The 18,833-nt window shown below is 31.2% G+C and overlaps 1 protein-coding gene across 5 annotated transcripts in view; it reads left to right on the top strand.

Moving 5' to 3' along the window:
• LOC128228596 (protocadherin beta-8-like) overlaps positions 1 to 18,833 on the top strand; it is a 36,519-nt gene that overhangs the window by 11,812 nt on the left and 5,874 nt on the right. For 3 of the 5 annotated variants that reach the window (XM_052940001.1, XM_052940000.1, XM_052940003.1), the window contains one exon: positions 15,687 to 18,452. In XM_052940001.1, the coding sequence (XP_052795961.1) occupies positions 15,759 to 18,452 (2,694 nt within the window). In that variant the 5' untranslated portion in view covers positions 15,687 to 15,758. Of the gene's footprint in view, positions 1 to 13,835; positions 14,099 to 14,941; positions 14,965 to 15,686; positions 18,453 to 18,833 lie in introns of those variants that run through there. The other 2 variants (XM_052939999.1, XM_052940004.1) reach the window with 2 other exon arrangements.

Here is an 18,833-nt window from a genome sequence, read left to right as displayed (position 1 = left end):
TATTTATTTTACTGTGGTTAATTTGAGTTGAAATGAAACATAATTTTTGCACTGAGTTTATGACCTTTTTTTGTATGTACTGTTAACAATCTTTGGAAGTCAGTCTCTTTTGTGTGTTCAAAGAAATTTCAGGTAAACTTGTCTTTAAGGCCACTATTAATAAATTGTTTGTTTGCTGCTTCCATACCAATATTTGTTTACATTGGTAAGTAGGTGTTGTTGTTTTCGTTTGTCTTTTTAGTACTCTCTTACATCTTAATTCTGTATAATAAAAAATGGAACAATAATTATGGCTACTGGAAAAGCTTGGACTGGGGATAAATTTGTGAGTCGGTCAGGAAAACGCCAATCAAACTATTCATTAATGGTTTCCTTAATACAATGTAATTCTCTCATAGTCTGAATTTTGTCTTTACAAGATACAAGAATCTTCATTTAAAGTCGGGTATATACTAACAACTTGTTTCTTGAAGAAACATTAGCTCAATGAGCTATTTTCCTACACCTTCCTCTGCTCATAAAACATGGAGAAATGTTCTTAATTTAATCTGTTAAAGCATCAAAATTACTGAAATTATAATATAATGCAAGCAAATGTCTTAGAATGCAACACCACAGTAATACAATCATCTTAAGCTCAGGGTTGGGTGTTGTTTTTTCAAAGGAAAAAAGTCTCAGAATTGTCATAGCCTTGGCACTATTGTTATCTGCTGCATGCAAGAATTTTAACCTGTTGGCCACAACTCAAAAACCGTTCAAGATATTCAAATAAAACAAAGTTATGGTTCGAATGTTGCATGCAGAGACAATTTACACTCTCACGGAGAGATAATTCATAAGCTATGGTTTTGTTTCAAGATGATTCAATATATTATATGTAAAGATTGTAATTGTATTTAATGTGAACTTTGATGATTAATATATAGATATATTATATAGATATACATATGCATGTTGAATAACATATGTTTAAACCAATGCTGTATGTCACATGCAAATGTAGGCCCAACATGTAGGCCAATAATCGACGAGTTAGGCAAATAAATGACTGAAAAACAATAGATTTAAAATTAAACTAAGCTAATGGTTCACCTGTTGCCAGAGACAATTCGCTGTTACTTTATAATATGGCACATGTACACTTCAAGGCCCATAACAATGGCTATAATAATTGTTGAATAATGCTCCTTTTCAAAGTGAAAAAACAGATGAGCATTCCCCTTGTTTAGCCCTTGTAAGTTGCCTTAACTGTACGGTTTTGTGATACTCTATGTAAGATAAACAGAATTTTTAAAGTGAAAAAAAAACAACAGATGATCATTCCAGGCACACCCATGTAGCCCTTGTAATGCCTTCACTGTATTGGCACGGCTTTTGTGACTTTCTATGTAAGATATACGGAAATTGTCAATTAAAGAAGGACATGATGCATTATCGTCTTTCTACGACTTTATCATGAAAATGCTTGTATTTTGTCAGGTGAAAATTGTTCACATCAATTAGAAGAAGAGCTTCTTTATAATGTATTTGACAAGATAATTGAATTTTGTGTTTTTCTTGATGGGAATCAATACCAGAATCATTAGATGAAAGAAGACGATGCAGGGCATTATGGGGGTTTAGGGTAAAAGAGACCTTTTTTTTGATAGGGGGACTCAAACTTTATTACATGTAGCTATAATTTTGCAGTATTAAATATAGTCTGCAAGGTTGGTAATTATTTAATATAATTAAATTAAATTATCAAATTGTTTCTATGTTTAGCAGACAGACAGGTTTTAGGCTTCCTGAAAAAAAACACATTTATAATGATCAAACAATCTTCCCGAATATTTTTTATTTTATTTTTATTTACTACAATTTTGACTGCAGAACATAAGACTGTAGACAATATGGTTTAATTATGGTTTATACTTTGTTCTATATATAACATATAATAATAATGTTTCCTGTCTATCAAGTATTATTTTAGTTTTACAAAAAGAATATATGCACATAAATGGATACATTAAAAAACACTTCACAAGGAAAGAATATAAAAAAGAAACTTCTTAAGTTGAGGAAGTTATTACCACATGTTTTCAAAATGTACAAAAAATATGGGTGTTTATATGGACAGACTCAAACTAATGCTTTAAAAAACTGCTTAATAGGAAGAAAAAAGATGAGACTAGTTGAGGAACATTACCACTATGTTCCATATAAAACTAATTTACGGCTTTTATCTTTTTATCACCTTTTTCAAAGTAATAATTAGGGAATAAGTCAACAGGTTACTTATCTGTTTATGTTTTATCAGTTATTAGCTGGCTTATCTGAAGGTTTAAGAATCCATCTTTCACTTTCATCTGTGAAAATCCAGAAGATTAGATTTTTTGATAAAAAAAATATTTTCAAAAATTCATATTCTTCACACAAACATAATAAAATGTGAATCGAAAGATTGTATGATTGATAAAAAAAAATCTTCAATCACTTTTTTCTCTATTTTCTGATGATCAATAGTAATAATTAGTCACTGATATTTAGTGATGATTTTCTCATGATAAATATTTATTATCTTTTTCATCATTCTATAATTATTCCTGGTTTCAAGCAAAAAAGTAGATGATTTTACAATTTTACAAGCTTTCAGGAACAGAAAAAATACTGAGGTCGGGTCTTAAAAATGTTTTACACAAATTGATATTGAAAATTCCCAATATTTGGGGCTCCCTGTCTAATTTTAACAGTTCAGTGTTAATTGAATTGTAACATTTTTTTGATCGGCAATTTACATCAAAGGGACAATTTCTTGTCAGCTGAGCCCAAAAATATGTTTTATGCTGTAATACAATTGTCAGTCAACCCCTATTGAATTCAGTTTCAGAACAAATACAGCAGCATTTGGTGGTCATACATTCATTATTCATTGGCGAGCATTAATTAGTTGGTATAATTTAATATTCATGTGTTGTTGACCACATTTCAGACATTTTTTCAGGGCTTTTGTTCTTTAACTGATGGACAAACATTCCTTGCAACAAATTTTACAGTTTAATAGAACAATTTATTTTAATTTGATTTTATTTTCCATTAAATAAGGCAAAAAATCTGGGAAATTCTTATTTTCTCAACTTTTTAAAATCATGGTTAATAAGATAATTGTCTTGAAGTTATATAGTGATAATGACATATTCTCATATTCCCTTAATGTCATTGTGGTCAGCATCATCAGGAATATTTTTTTTCAAACTTGACTGGAAATCACAAACGGTTCAAGATCTGTGTCGACATGTTGCTAGACACAATATGCACATTATACAGCAAGGCTGGTAACCCTGGATTAATGGGATGGTGAATTATGCCCCTTTTTTGACAAGGTGAGCCTTAAATTGGCAGTCGCTCTCTAACACCCTTATGATTTACTATTACATACGCTTGAGGAAGAATTCAAACATTAGCTCAGTTATTTTTCCCATTATTTTGTTTGATTTTGATTTTTTTTCTACCTAACAATTTCAAATAATTTAAAGATTTAAAGAAGAAAAAGTGTGTTCTACCATTGGTGTAAAAGCAATAGTTAAATCCGATTGGCCCATGTAACATCTTAAATCATTTCCTTAAACTAAGATGATTTTCCTTTGTTAATTTGTTAAGTATATTAATAACTGGTCAAATGCTGTTATAACTAAATAATACCTATAATAATGATTATGAATAATAAGAGTAATAATAATAATAATAATAATAATAATAATAATAATAATAATGATAATAATAATAATAATAATGATAATAATAATAATAATAATAATAATGATAATAATAATAATAATAATAATAATAATTAATAATAATAATAATAATAATAATAATAATAATAATAATGATAATAATAATAATAATAATAATAATAATAATAATAATAATGATAATAATGATAATGATAATAATAATAATAATAATAATGATAATAATAATAATAATAATAATAATAATAATAATAATAATAATAATAATAATGATAATAATAATAATAATAATAATAATAATGATAATATTAATAATGATAATAATAATAATAATAATAATAATAATAATAATAATGATAATAATAATAATAATAATAATAATAATAATAATAATGATAATAATAATAATAATAATAATAATAATAATAATCATTAATTTTAGAGATATACATACTTTTATGTTAAAAACATAAGTAATTTGCTTTAAATTTTATTATGAAAATTTTAGGAAATCAAGTTAAGAGAAGTTTTATGAATACTATGCCTGTAACTTATAACATACGAGTAAACAAATATGCTGTCCACAGTCCAGCATCACACAATGCTTCAGGGTATATTGAACAATATATATCAATAGATCTTACAGATAAAACTCCTAAATTTGTTAGATGCTACTTGATTTCAAGTGAGATTCAAATGATCTTTAGACAAGATCAAAGGGGTGGGGTTTAAAAGTCAAATTAAAACCCATCACTTTTATTTCATGGTGGACAGAATTCAATTAGATTACATAACCGCTGGTGAAGCTGTTGAAAGGGATAACAATTTTAAAAGATCTTTGGTTGCATAATCAGATCTTAGGGTTGAAAAGATAAGTGAAAATTCGGATAAGGGGGAATGGATAGAAGCTGAAAGTTTAAAGATAAATGACTTATAAGGACTAGCCAACGGATGGAGGTGGTAGTCACTGGATAGTCACGCTGTCTGACTCTGAAGCCAGCAAGATTATTATATGTTTCTGGCAGTAGTGAGATTTGGTTATAAATGACCGAACAATTGTGGGACTAGGACATCGTTGTAACACTGGACTGAGTTAACGAAACGGTGAAAGTCAGTTTAGGTGTGACAACAGATTGTGAATCTTATACAGTGGTCAGTGTGGTCTGCACTGGCTCTTTGCTCATTGGTCGACTTGACAATTGGTCACTTTGAAGTTTGGACACAATTTTTAAGCAGTGAATTAATGTAGTTCATGTTGATATACAACTGCTTTGTTGTTTTTTCTTTGCTGACTCTGAGTGTAACTATTTGGACATGAGTTAATGGTGCTTTGTTAACTGGACTTGAAAGGAAATTCGGACATTGGACCTTTATTTTTTATGTTTAACACTTATAACATTTTAACGAAACAGGTTTGAGTGTGGTTTCTAGAGGTCAAGAATCGTGGAATACAATTAAATACATGGTAAGCAGCTATTTTTTTTTAGTTTCATATTTTTTAATAATTTTTATGATTGTGAATTGGATAATTTGTATAATTATTTAATGTTTGAAAACATTACAACAGTTTGTGATACAATATAAGTAATTTGATATTGTACAAATACATAAAAATGAAAGCCATGCATGAATACGAAAATATTGAATAATTAGCAAATGGATATTGAAACTCGAAACGTATGCTTCGGAACATGTTGAAATAAATTAATGTAAAAAACGAATTATTAAAATTGATTCGTCGTAATTGTTACAAAATTAAAATTGATAACCATGCTGTAAAAAGCTTTTATAGTTGTATTGAAAACTTTTTATAATGATTTAAAACAAACATTGTACTTCCATCCATGAGGTATAAATTCAGAGAAAGAACCAGGCTATTAATTTAACTCCGGTTTTGATGTTTAGAAATATAATTTTAAAGAGTGCAGACAAATATTTGAACAGTTATGATACAGACAGTGCAGGTTATGAGATCCAGGGTAGTATTGAACTGGAACTGTTAAGTTAGAAAATTTCTTTGTATGGCTAATACTTAAGCAGCTAAAAAAAATCTTGGCTGATAAAAAAATAATAGTCTTGTGTTGTGTGATTGTGCTTTAGGTCTATGGTCTGAGAAAATTGCTTGGTAGAATTAAGGAAAAAAAGCAAAGAAAGTTTCTGCTAATAGAGTAAATATTGATGCAGATTGATTTATTTTACCGTAATATTTGTTTTCCGGTAAGGCAGCTTCAGTTTTTATTTTTGTTTTGTCTGTCCTGACATTGATGTTCATGTTTAAATGCTCCATACGGCAAGTCTTAGATACAACAGATTACTTGCAATATGCTAAAAGACACAGTTTTGCAAGGTTTTGACTGGAGTTGTTACTGTAGAAATAAGATTTTTGGCAAGAGTTTTAGTTTGCAGTTACAGATTGTAAAGCCTGATAACTTATTTGAAGACTACCATACGTATATATAGAACAAGTAATAAAATAAAAAAAATACTTCATTAAACATTATGGTGGTGTTAATTAACTGAAGTTTTATTCCTGTACTTTAATATTCACTGCATAAAATATAAGCATGCATCTTTGTCATAGAGGAACATATATTATGTCTGTAGCCAGTTCTTTATATTTCCAACAAATGTATCATATCATATTCGTACTCTTCCCAAGATATTATACCATTATGTATGCATTGAGTTCTAATTCAGTTATACCATGACTGTAAATAATATATATATATTATGTGGGTTCATTGTCAAAAATGTGTTTAAAATGTTGTATAACAGAGTCTCATCTGGTATTCATTTAAAGTAGTTATAATTAGGAGAATATAGTGTTTAATTGTTTAGTATTAGCACAAAGAATTAGGCCTACCTAATTTTTTCATTGTTGAATTCTTGAAACAAATAAAATCATCGGAACAATTTTTAATATGATATCTAATTTTGAAATTTTGAAACAATGAAAATTGTCTGGCAATTTTTTAGCTCTTTATTCAATTTTGAATTCTTGAAACAATTAAAAATGTCTGGGCATTTTTTTTAATTCCAAGAGACTGCTAATTTAGAGTGACTGCTAATCTAGGAGCACAGCTGTATTCCTTTGTAAAACAATTGTGGTCCACATGTTTTATTACAAATGGGGGTATGAGAAATTGGTCAGAAAATTGAAATATATTGCTTGTTATTCACATTTGGGACTAAATAATGATTATGTCAGCCTATAAACTGTCAGGACTTTTTAAGGGAACTGTCAACTCCTGGCCCCTAATGGCCCTTTATGGCAAAAGTTACATGAAAATAACAAAGATAACTGTCATTGGCTTTGTTTCATTTTCTATAATATGGGCAATAATTCTTTCAGCACCTCTCATGATGTCATCAATAATGGACTTGTCATTTGACTTCTTACTGATTTAAGATGTACCAAAATTGACATTTGACTGTTATGGCTTTATTTGAAATTGTGTTAGACAGTTTAAATTGTAAGTGATGTAATATTATTACTTTCTTTTGATACCTGTGTCATGAATAAATAAATGGATAGCTATAGTGTGCTTCAGTTCTAAATAAATAATAAATATTTGAAGAGAATTCATACCCAAGTGAGAGAAGAGAAAAAAGGCAACAAAATTAGTCATCAACTTGATCAGAAATGGATAAAATTTATCGATAAAACTTAATGTAAAAATAATAGCTGTGGAGCCTGATAGTCCCATGGACCCGATTTTGGGGTGAGTAATGGTTAAAATGTGTGAAGCATTGTTAAGGGCCCAGTGGCCCTTCATTTGATTTATGTTCCTGTCCCGGAGCCCAGCCTCTGAGGGGCCACAATACAAAATGGCTGCCAGGGAATATTTCCAACGCCTTATGGAGACGTTTATCAATGTAATGACAGATTTAGACATTCAGAAATCTTTCACATTCGTTTCTATGGTAATATAAATGATGTCTATGACAAGTTTTGTGAAAATTCTTTACAGAAATTTTTATTTGTCATCTTGTTTAATGGTTTGTGTTACATGTTGGTTGGAAATCAAGTTTGACGTAGGGCTCACTGCTGCGATAGTTACTACGTGTGGTGGGAATGTAGGCCCTGGAGGTGAATTGGGTAATTTAAAGGTTTAAAGCAATTACAAGCTCGTGGACAGTATCAATTTGTCCACGTCCAGTGTCCGTTTAGTGTTCGTGGGTACCTATTACATGGGGGCAGCGAGAGAGAGGACTTTAATTTAAAAAGTTTAATTAAACCATGTGGTAAATTAACTTTTACTCTTTGTAATGAGCAAAACTGTTGTCTGCTTCAGTTTAAGTAGCATTTTTATACAAAACAATTTGACCTTTAATGTTCTCTTAAATGTTCAGTTACAAGAGAGCAATAATTTTGGTGTAAATTTTTTATCAAATCAAAGTAATAATGTAGTGTTAATTTTTTTTTGGCATTTGATCGAAATTAACAATAAATCGGAATTCTTCTAATAACATTTAAGGCATATACAATAAACAGCCTTGATGTTCCATATTGCATCCATCAGCAACAGATAAGCCAAAAATCACATTTTTGTCTTGTCAAATGTTTACAGAATATCTTGGAAAGTGACTTAAAGTATGGAAGAGTAATGTTTATTTTGCCAAAAAATGCACATGTCAGGAGTTGCATGGTTATGTTGACTGATGGGATGCACCTTGTCTGAGAATTTTCATTGTTTGGAACTTTACCATGGGAAGAAGCTCCAAACTTTAAACAGCGACCAAATATTTGGAGGTGCTAGCCAAAAATTAGGTTTTTTATGAACATGGCAGAAAAAGTGTACAAGAGGTATATGGTGGTTTGGGGTTTATAATTAAGACAGGAATAGGAGATTTAATAAATGGACTGCATTGGATCCAGTTTAAGGCGATTTATCATGTGAACGGTTTGGAGTATTATTATATTTTTCTTTTATTTTAAAAAATAAATAATATATATATTAATAAAATAATAATATTATTTTAAATTGACATGTAATTTGAATTAAATTTTCTTGCATCAACAATCACAATGGATCATATTTCAAAGAAATGTTGTTGCTTTTATCAGACTTTTTCGAGACATATAATTTGCAAGTTAATGTTTGCTTTTGATGCTTATGGAAATTTTGTGAGAAAAAATTATACCTTTACCTCTGTGATATAGGTATATAAGTTTGGAATGTTTTTATGTAATATTACATGCTTGTCATAATGCTTGAAAATTATTCCACTCATTAGTAGCCAATTAAATTCATTGGAGTTATATTGCACAGTATTATGAAGTTATTTATTATAGCTTTATGCAGGATCAGTTCAAGATTTAAAGTGAGGCAAATTGATTAATGGAAGTCAATGCACTTTTTGAAGTTGCCAAAATATCAACAAGAAGTTGTAAGTGTTGTTTGAAAATGACCTATTCTATATTGTAGTTAAACCTTATTGCCTATAAGGATATTAAATACTTTATACATATATTATAAATTAAAAAAACTGGTATTCATATTTTCCCCATTTGCATAGAATTTGGACTTTAAAAAAATACACAAATTTCTTGACTTAAAAATTATATTATTAGGTGTCTTAGAGTCTGTGGAGTTAAGACAACTTTGGCAGCTGTTTTGAAGCAGGAAGTGTACAGGGATAGTTGACAATATAAGTTTCCCCCACCCACAAGGACTCTCCCCCTGGTCCAACACCTTGTAAAGCAATACTTGTTTATACTGGCTACTAAGTTCCTCTCCAAAGTGCTGTAAAACCTGTTGACCACCTACTGGAGTGCTGCAAAATGATAGCTTTGGAGGCAACGACTTTATCATAGGGAAACTAATTTCAATAAGTATATGTTAATATTTGATATTCATAGAAGTGTGCTCAGTGCTAATTAGGCTCAAAGTGGCTCACAATTGCAATTATTTGCAAAGGAAAGGATGTCCCAATGTGGCAATCTTTCTGTAATGTTGTGTAAATCTAATTCCAGCTACAATAAAACAAGGTGAAAATTGGTGCAAATTGCGTCAAGTTCTCTTTATTAGTTTCAAAGTCATCCCAGAGAGGGCTGTCGCTCTCGTTCTGAATATCTAATGATCTTTATCAGTGCATTAGATTTTTTTAGATAGGATATGCTAAAGGAAGCCCTTTTACATGCTTCAGAAGCTGCTAATTTTGTGTGAAAGTCATTTACATCTATATAAAGTTGTGGCTTTGTTTGACTTTTTGTTGAACTTACTTGTAACACTCAGAGCTTATTGTTTCTGGATTTTAGCAAAGCATTTGATGACAAATTCAGTGAGTTTTTGTTTGTGCTTACACTAGCAGTATTTCTTAATTGGTACATTTTTTTATACCTTAGCAAAGCATTTACAACAGCATAATCAGTGTCTGAGCTTAAACTTTTACTGTTTCTTGGTTTTAGCAAAGCATTTGATAGTAAAATCAGGGTGTTTTTATTTAAGCTTTGACTGCCAGTAACATTTACTGTTTCTTGATTTTAGCAAAGCATTTGATAGTAAAATCAGGGAGTTTTTGTTTAAGCTTTGACTGCCTGGCAGTTACTTAAACTATTTCTTGATTTTTGCAAAGCATTTGATAGCAAAATTGGTGACTTAATGCTTTAGACAAGTAGTTGTTCACAGTTTGTTAAAATATAAACTGCTGATGGATTTATTGGCATGTGTCCTTTAATTAAAGACTGTCAACATAGATTTTAAAGGGCTGAGTGATGTGCGAATAACAGTCCCATCAACGGAGGCAGGACAGGGTTTGCCCCTGACTGGCAAGTAGGCATATATAATAAAACAAATTTATAGTTTATAACAAAGATAATCTAAACTGACTGATGTACTTCAGTTTCATTTTTTTGTCAGATGCATTTGCAATTTTTGGAAGAGTATAGAATTTGGATTTACATAATTTTCCAAATTATATATGTCAGTGAAGGGATACTATTACTGTAAAGGTAAAAACTGTTTAATTTATGCAGAATTCTAAATAAGAGTAGAAAACTGAAATTGACTTTTTATTCACAGTGTGTTATAGGTAACAAGGAATCAAACTCAGTTTATTTGTGACAGAAGGCCAATGGCCCATTATACCACAATATACATAAAGCTCATAGAACATAATATATAAGATCATAATTCTGAAAAAATACACACACATATAATTATATAAAATATTATATATATATATATATATATATATAGGTTAGTTATTTGTGAACAAGCAGTACTGTATGATGATAGTAAATGCAATTTAAGATACTTAAAGTCAGTGGAGCTGAATGCATTTGTCTATTTTTTGTATTTTTGATGGATTTAATTATATGACATGCACTTGGTAGTGATGTTTTATTATATGGCACCTGCAGGTTCGTATTCTTTGTAATTAAATAAATAAACTAGATCCATGAATATATAATTAGTTGTCGGCAATTTTACACCATATGTGTGATATAATCATCCGTAACATGAATATCGAGTCATGGCGGCCCGTCTTCGGAGATTTATCATTTACAAAAGTTGGATTACCCTGTATTCCGTTATACGACACTGTGCGTTGTTGACAGCTTCAATTTTCGTGCGAACAAAAACATGTAATGAATATACCCGATATCTATTCTAGAGAAACTGTAAACCACGTTTTCAGCCAAATTGGTTAGTAAAGAGAACGCTTGCATAATAAATGAAGGTGTTACATTTCGTTATTATGTCGGGAGTTAAGTTATTCAAAATCAGTATTTACTTTATAGTTATAATATTTTATGAAATTTAGATTTGGGAGATAAATTTATGAAAAGTTATAAATTTTCAAATAAATTTGTTTGGTCCTCCATTTGATTTCTTACCCTTTGTTAATGTTTATTATTGAATCGATTTTCGATTGACAGAATATGGCATATTTGAAATAGAAATTTTTCGATTTTCTTATCAATGAACTTTGTCAAAGATAAGAATATATTAATAATTCTTGTATTCCGAGCTCGGCTTAATCTTGCTATCATTTGAGAATAGATTTATTTGAAATTAACACTTGCATCTTGTAAATAATCATGTTTCAGCATTAAGTAAGATGACCGTTATTTTGGAAACCAAAACATTTTAACCTATGAGACAATGTACGATATCTGTGTTGTCAGGACATCATTTAAAGTCATTTGATAAATAATATTATGAGATAAAGGTAGATTTCTGATCATCAAATTTCAGGCTTTGTTTTATATTTGAAACAAAAAAAATGCCAAAATATGATTGACTGTAGAAGGCAAAAATGTCATTTAAATTTAGTCATTGTTGAAATAATGCTTAGTCTTTTTTTGATTTTCCTCTGTTTCAAAAAAGTTGTTAAATTCTCAGGGCTAAAAATAATATTGGCTATTAAAATATTACATTAATTCCATTAAAATGTCTTTGAAGTTTAATTAGCTTTATTTATGGAGTTAATTCATTAATCTTAAATAATTTAAACATATATTCAATTACTTATGATCATTTTGATGAGATTATAAAAAAATAATATGAGACCTTATACAAACAACAAGACACCTGCAAAATGGGTCCCCATCAAACCCTTAAACAATTAGACCCTTGTTAACTATAATCTCAAACAAACAGCTTAATAGGATTATCCCAAAAACCCATTAGTACCAGATACTTCAAAGGGTGCATTATGGACAAACATGTCTTTTGTTTAGCCCTTCACTATTGTCTGAATATGTAAAAAATGATCAAAACTACAAAGGATTAATTATGTTAATTATGATTGTTAAATTCATGAATATTCATCACTCAGTTTGATATTGTATTTACAATATAACATCAAACAATATGAGTTAAATGCAACATAAATAAAGCTTACTTGTTTAAAAAAAGCTGATATAGTATCATAGAAGCATTATTGTACATCAGTGGTAAGAAAATGTTTCAAGCAATTAGTATACCATTAATTAAAGTTTTAACTATATTTAAATAAAGTTTATATATTATTATTATTTTGCACTTAATACATATAAATAAATACATTTTTGGACTGAAATTCAAATACACAGTTCAGTTACTCATTTTAAACTTGTTAATAATTTTATCAAATAATAATTCAGTGAAATTAGTAGAATAATCTTTTTGATGTAAATTAGTAAAGGAAATTGTGATTGGTCAATTAGAGGCTTGTCAACTATTGTCAATTATTTATCTGTAATTTTAAAGGACATAATCATATAAGGATATACATTGTTAAACATGATAATTAAACCCATTTAATTACAGTTTCCTTGGTTTTACATGACCATAAAACCAGAGACTCTCTTTTAAGTTGTCAGTATTTCCTTGCTCTACTTATGCTTCAGTCATAGTTAATATACATACAAATATTTTATGCCCCAGATTTGGTGGAATAAAAAACTGAAGAGAATCACATTGAATTAGATATACCTGGTTTGTAAAAGATACTTTTTAACTCCCAAGTTCAATATTATGTATCATTATTTTAGTGACATTTATTCCTTTTTTTATTTTATTTTTCTGCCAAAAAAATAATTATTCTTTGTTTATATGTTGATGAATTTTGAAGATGTATTTTTTTTTGTAAAATATTCAAAAAAGTACAAAAAAAATATATTAAAAGGTTTGAATTATGATAATTTAAAGTTATATATTGAGCCCAATGAGTTTCAATTCATCAAAATCACAAAATAATGAACTCCATAAATATGAAATCAATGACTCATGAAATTATTCAGTACGTTTTAATATTCATTAAATGTAAAACATCATAACATTAATTTTTCAAACTCAATTCTATAAATTACACGCAGGTTTTAAGACGGGAATAATTTTCCTAAAATGGGCCTGCTGACACCTGGCTTGAGATTGAAGGCTTTATTAAAACCAAATGAAGTTAAAAAACCATCAGCTGTATAAAATCAGGGCGGTTAAGATCATTTATTAAAGTCAATAATATTTCTCAATGTTTTTATCGAAAATCGCAGCGTTACAGAGTCCTGGACAGCGAATCACGCGCACTGGCGATCTATGCGTCAGTTGTAATTTGAAGGGTTTAAAGCTATAGTAGCTTGAAAAACTATACAGCATTCAATCCGGCCTATCAAAGTCATTGGATGACGACCGTGTTCAGCTGAAAAGATTTATTTGTTTCGATGAGAGTACTAGAGAGGTCTCGATGTAAAATTATCGCAGTTTATGACATAAGAGAATACTTGAAAACTAGCTGTTGATTTTAGTCAAGTGTTAAAAAAGATAATCATTTCGAAAAATATTTTACATCAATTTGGACATAAGTGTTTAAATTCAACAGTTGTTGTTCAGTTCTTTTTGCAAATGGATTTAAAATTGGAAATAAAAAAATAAAAGGTAAATATTATTTTTAAATAAATCACAGCTAACTATGTGAAAAATAAAAAAATTATTTTTGTCAAGGATAAACATTTTTCTTTAAACATGAAAGTGAAAGAATAAAATATGTACTATTTGAAAAAGCATTAACATTTTCTTTGAAGTTTAATCTTAATTCAATCCAGAAAATCCCTATTGCATATATTGTAGAAGTAAAACTTTAATATGTAATCTTACGGATTTGGCATTTTTATCATTAAATTAAACATTCTTGATTCTCCAAAAGGTGCAAATTGGTGCAAGGATTAATATATCAATAGATTGGTTCATCTTCAATTTGGCAACCGAAAGTAATGTCAAACAAAACGATGCACGGCATCAAAAAGAATCTTAGGTGGAACTTCGGTTCTTAAAGCCAGCATTAAGGGCATTGTAAAAATTGTGTAATCAGACTTAAGGGATGTGTACACTAACTTAAGATTTTGTATCGCAGAATCATTGTTGGCTTAAATTTTTCTTCATCTCTCTTTGAATAAGACAGGAACAAACTTTCGTGCAAATACACTCAAGATTTTTAGGCCGAAATGAAACCATTGGCCGTGAAACTTAAATAAACCGTTCCTTTAAAACTAGTAACATTTTGGGCAAATAAAAATACAAATATTGAGAGAGAGTGGATGATTAATTTTCAAGTGGAGTGTGTACATTACTTGGAATAAAGGATACAATGAAATTATGTTATAATAGAGTTTTTAGTCAAGTTTAGTTAGTAGCTGAGTGTGGAGTTGTGTAAACGGACTACTTTGTTTGCGAAGTTGGTTTGATGTTGATCTCGAAAAAGTTTATTCGTATTCTTGGGCGATCGCTTGCATTAACATTACAAGGTAGATTAACAGTGGAAATCTTTGATTTCATTAATTGGATATCTTAGAATGCATCAGTGGAGGACTTCATTTGAATTTTGAATTTGAATGATTAGCTAGCATGCAAACAATCATGCTTTATTGTAATTTTGCATGTAAGCGACTTTAATGTTACTTAAGGAAAAAGGCTAAATGCAGAAAAACTTGGTCTTGGATGGATCTAACTTTAATGGGTTGGAAAGTCATTTTCTGTTGAAAGTCTTGATGAAAATTAAGTGTTGAGTGCTGTGAAATTGGTTTAAAGTGATTGTTGACATTTTTATGAAAAAAATACAGTGAATAATTGACTAAAAACTGCATTTGTTTTACATAAAAATCCAGATTTAGACAATATACCGTTTTATAATGAAGGCTAATGGATTTTCAAGTGTTTTGGATGGCAATTAAAACAGAAGAAATTGAAGTGTTTACCCAATCTCCTATATATGATGAAATTGATTTTAAACTGGATTTCTAAAACAGAGATCAGAGTGATTTTAAACCAAATGTTCATGTCTGTCAATCCTTCTGACCCTTTCACTGTTAAATATTAAACTTAGACTGTTTCAAATACATTGTATCTACATTTTTTGAAAATAATATGGAATTATTTTTATTTAAAAAAAATATTCATGTACACCTAAAAATATGAATAGATAAGTACTTTTAACAAAATATTCATGTGTTTTGTTTTATTTTTTCAGAGTGTCGAAAAACAGAGATATGCTTATTAAGCTGTTGTGATACATTGACTGAAACGATTTACCTTGATCACCATGTCGTTGTTCATCAATCTCATCATCATCGCAGCTGTTGTTGTGATAGTGACAGCCACTATTCCGCCAATCCGGTTTACCATGACAGAGGAAGAGCCCAGCGGGTATAGAGTGGGCTCCGTGGCCAATGAAACCCAGCAATATCTAGAGTGGGACCCAACAGATCTTACATACTCCACTGAGGGAAGCACGCTTTTCAGTATTAACGATGAGACTGGGGACATTTATACGCTCGTTGTGATTGATCGTGAACACGTGTGCGAATACCAGAGTGACTGTATGGTTAAAATGGACGTTGCTGTGAGGTCGACAGATAATCGCTTATTTGAGGTGATCTCGGTAGAAATCATCATTGAAGACAAAAATGACAACACGCCAATGTTTCCAACGGATGTAACCAAAGTTGACATTGCGGAGAATAGCCCAGTTGGATCTGCCTTCAAAATTGAGCTCGCTACTGACAAAGACACCGGAGCACAAAACTCTGTCCAGAGTTACGAACTGTTGTTAAATGAAGGATCGACGGGTTACTTTTCTTTGAATATTACCAAGAACTTGGACAGCACTTTCAATCTCAAACTCATTCTAACGAAGGAATTGAACAGAGAGGTGAAGGACTCTTACAGTGTGGTTGTTATTGCCAAGGATGGAGGGAACCCAGTGAAATCTGGGACACAGAGAATCAACATAAATGTCACAGACGTAAATGACAACGACCCTCAGTTCACCCAGACTTTTTACAATGTCACTATCAAAGAAACATCAGGCATTCATGAAACAATCCTTTATCTTTCTGCCAACGACAAAGATGCTTACGAAAATGCCAGAGTTTCTTACAGAATAAGTGAATTTTACCTGAATAACGATGGTTTACGAGAAATATTCTACCTAGTCGAAGAAACAGGAGAACTGAAAGTTAAATCTGACCTCTCTTCTTATGCGGGACAATCATTTAAATTTTTTGTCGAGGCCTTTGACCATGGGGCTGTACCACGGTCTTCTCAGGCTGAAGTTGAAGTGCATATTCAAGACTCCGGAAATAATGCCCCTATTGTCAGTTTTAGCTTCTTTTCCCCTGGAAACACCGGCTATGTGAATGTGCCAGAAAACGCTTTGAACCAGACATTTGTAGCCCATGTAAGTGTCACTGATCTTGATAGTGGCGAAAATGGACAAATCGAATGCAGGATCTCAAATACTCACTTCGCTATTGTGAAAATGGATAAGGGCTACAAGGTGGTCGTCAATGCTATTCTTGACAGAGAAGTGCTCAGTACCTACAACCTGACTGTTACCTGCTCAGACAAGGGAACACCAGTCATGAGTGACTCAGCTTCGTTCTTTGTTCACATCACAGATTACAACGACAACAGGCCAGTGTTCGATCCTCAAATCTACCGTGTTAAACTCACTGAAAATAATCAGGGGACCGAACTGATAACTAAAGTTATGGCCACTGATGAAGATGATGGCAAAAATGCTATATTTCACTACGTACCACATGAAGATGCCATGGACCGATTTGTTGTTGACAGCAATACTGGGAAGGTAACTGTTAATGCTGTTTTTGATCGGGAAGTCGAACCTGTGGTAGTCTTTCGAGTCCTTGCTGTGGACAATGGTAACCCAGCTCTCACAGGGACAGCTACAGTTTTCCTTACCTTGCTCGATGTCAACGACAATGCACCAACTTTTACGGAATCTTCGTACAAAATCGCAGTGAAAGAGAACCAAGAAACTGGCTCTGATGTGTTCAAGTTCAGAGCTGATGATAAAGATGATGGTGTTAATGCTGAATTTGTTTTCTCTCTTGCCCCGGAATTTGTGAGCTCTGTGCCATTTGTTATGTTCAGTAACGGACAATTAAAAACCAACAAACAGCTGGATAGGGAGGAAAGGAGTCGCTACGATTTTGTTGCCATAGTTACGGATAGGGGAAATCCCCAGCAGAGCAGCCGTGTGCCTGTGATTGTCAGCGTTGAAGATGTAAATGACAACCAACCGGTTATAACATTCCCCAGACCATCGAACAACAGTGTTATAGTTTCCTACCCAGACTTTGAGTCAGAATATATCACTACCGTTGAAGCTTATGACCTTGATGAAGGCCGCAACAAAGAACTGTTTTACTCAATCGTTGCTGGAAATGACATGGACATCTTTGAAATGGACTCTGTTTTTGGAAACTTGTATTTCAAGTCACAAATTGACATTGGTGCTGATAAAATTATTGCCCTGGATATTTCCGTTAAAGACAAAGGTGACAATCCCTTAGAAACGATTAAGACATTGTTCGTAGAGCTGAAATATACAAATGCAACATTCTTGAAAAGTATTTCTGACGGTGCAAATTCCAGCAACGTCATCATTTCTGTCGTCGTTGTCATAATAACATTGGTCATTTCCGGTGTCATTATTGGCGTAATTCTGTTCCTCAGAACTTTGGACAGGAAACGTAAAGAAAAAGAATCAAACAGCACGAGCTCGACCCTGGAATCGGATTTCGGTTTTACCCAACAGAACCCGAATCACACGATCCTCTCGGTGGACACTCTGTCATCAGGTTCGGCTTGTGAGGGTCAAGACCTTATAAAAAAGAAAGAAGTGAGCTTTGTTCTCGACGGAAATGACTCGTATGAATTTAATCAACAAAGACAGACAACCAGTACCGCTGCCAAAGATAAGCCTTCGAAGGTAAGCAGATTTTTATATAAATTATATTTAAGTTTCATACACTTGAAAACATATGATATTGTGGCGTTAATTTCGTAAGGTGTCAATTCATATTATTTTTATGTACTGTTGGTTTGGTACTGTCCTGTTTTATCCCCACAAAATATTGTAATCATGGGTTCTTTGATCTCATTTTGCTCAATTGAATTTCCCATACACATAGCTTTAAGCTTTATTAACAATACCCTTAGAATTTTCCGTTTTCTCAAATATTTTATTTGAGATGTTATTGGGAATCGTGTACAAAAAAGGCGGGGTAACTCAGCTTAAGGTTAAAATGGATAAAGTCTCCTATTATGTGGGGTAACAATTAACTTCTCTTTGAGAACAGCAGTGAAAGTT

Source organism: Mya arenaria, chromosome 3, assembly GCF_026914265.1.
Source record: "Mya arenaria isolate MELC-2E11 chromosome 3, ASM2691426v1".
NCBI lineage: Eukaryota > Metazoa > Mollusca > Bivalvia > Myida > Myidae > Mya > Mya arenaria.
This window is presented reverse-complemented; position numbering and strand designations above follow the sequence as displayed.